Below are 1,178 nucleotides of genomic sequence, written 5' to 3'. Positions count from 1 at the left end.
CTCACTCCAAAATCTCAGAAACAACACCAGAACCAACAGTTCTACCGCCTTCTCTTATCGCAAAACGCAATCCCTTATCCATTGCTATCGGTACTTGCAATTCTACTTCTACACTCACATTATCTCCTGGCATTACCATCTCCTTCCCTTCTAGCAATTTTATGCTCCCAGTTACATCCGTTGTCCTTAAATAAAACTGTGGCTGGTAATTCGCAAAAAATGGTGTATGCCTTCCTCCTTCCTCTTTCTTTAATATATAAACCTCCGCCCTAAACTTTCTATGCGGCGTTATCGTCCCCGGTTTTGCTAATACTTGCCCTCTCTCCACTTCTTCTCTTTTTGTTCCTCTGAGCAATATTCCTACATTGAGTCCTGCACTCCCCTTATCCAGCAACTTCTTAAACATTTCTACACCTGTGCATATCGTCTTTTGCGTCGCTTTCAGACCTATTATCTCTATTTCTTCTCCTGTCTTTATCTCCCCCTTCTCTATCCTTCCTGTTACCACCGTTCCTCGCCCCGATATCGAAAATACATCCTCGATTGGCAATAAAAATGGTAAATCCACAGGCCTTGGTGGAACTGCCACATATTCATCTAACTTTTCCATCAATTTATCTATTGATTTCTTTCCATATTCGCTGCTGTCATCCTCCAGCGCTTTCAATGCAGACCCCACTACCACAGGCACTTCATCCCCTGGAAATCCGTATTTATTCAGCAATTCCCTCACTTCCATTTCTACCAAATCTATCATATCAGCATCAGCAACATCAGCTTTATTTATATACACCACGATATATCCAACACCTACCTGCTTCGCTAGCAATATATGCTCTCTCGTTTGTGGCATTGGCCCATCAACCCCCGACACTACCAATATTGCCGCATCCATCTGTGCTGCACCTACTATCATGTTCTTTACATAGTCAGCATGTCCAGGACAATCAACGTGTGCATAATGCCTTTTTTCCGTCTGATACTCAACATGCGCTGTTGCTATCGTTATCCCCCTTTTCCTTTCTTCTGGTGCCTTATCTATCTGATCGTACGCTACAAAATTTCCATAATGCTTTGTTATCGCCGCTGTTAACGTTGTCTTCCCATGATCCACATGTCCTATTGTTCCCACATTTACATGCGGCTTTCCAAATGCTTCCACTACTGCTGTCATAATT

At 42.9% G+C, this 1,178-nt stretch overlaps 1 protein-coding gene across 1 annotated transcript; it reads right to left on the bottom strand.

Moving 5' to 3' along the window:
* Position 1: 1 nt before the first annotated feature.
* LOC105567135 (elongation factor Tu, mitochondrial-like) lies at positions 2 to 1,174 on the bottom strand. Its single transcript, XM_012021778.1, has one exon. The coding sequence runs from the start codon at positions 1,172 to 1,174 to the stop codon at positions 2 to 4; it is 1,173 nt and encodes a 390-aa protein (XP_011877168.1).
* Positions 1,175 to 1,178: the final 4 nt, after the last annotated feature.

The sequence above is a fragment of the Vollenhovia emeryi genome, unplaced genomic scaffold (assembly GCF_000949405.1).
Source record: "Vollenhovia emeryi isolate VEMERY1.0 unplaced genomic scaffold, V.emery_V1.0 DF950658.1, whole genome shotgun sequence".
Classification (NCBI taxonomy): domain Eukaryota; kingdom Metazoa; phylum Arthropoda; class Insecta; order Hymenoptera; family Formicidae; genus Vollenhovia; species Vollenhovia emeryi.
Note: the sequence above shows the minus strand (reverse complement) of the source record. Positions and strands in the feature narration are given on the sequence as shown.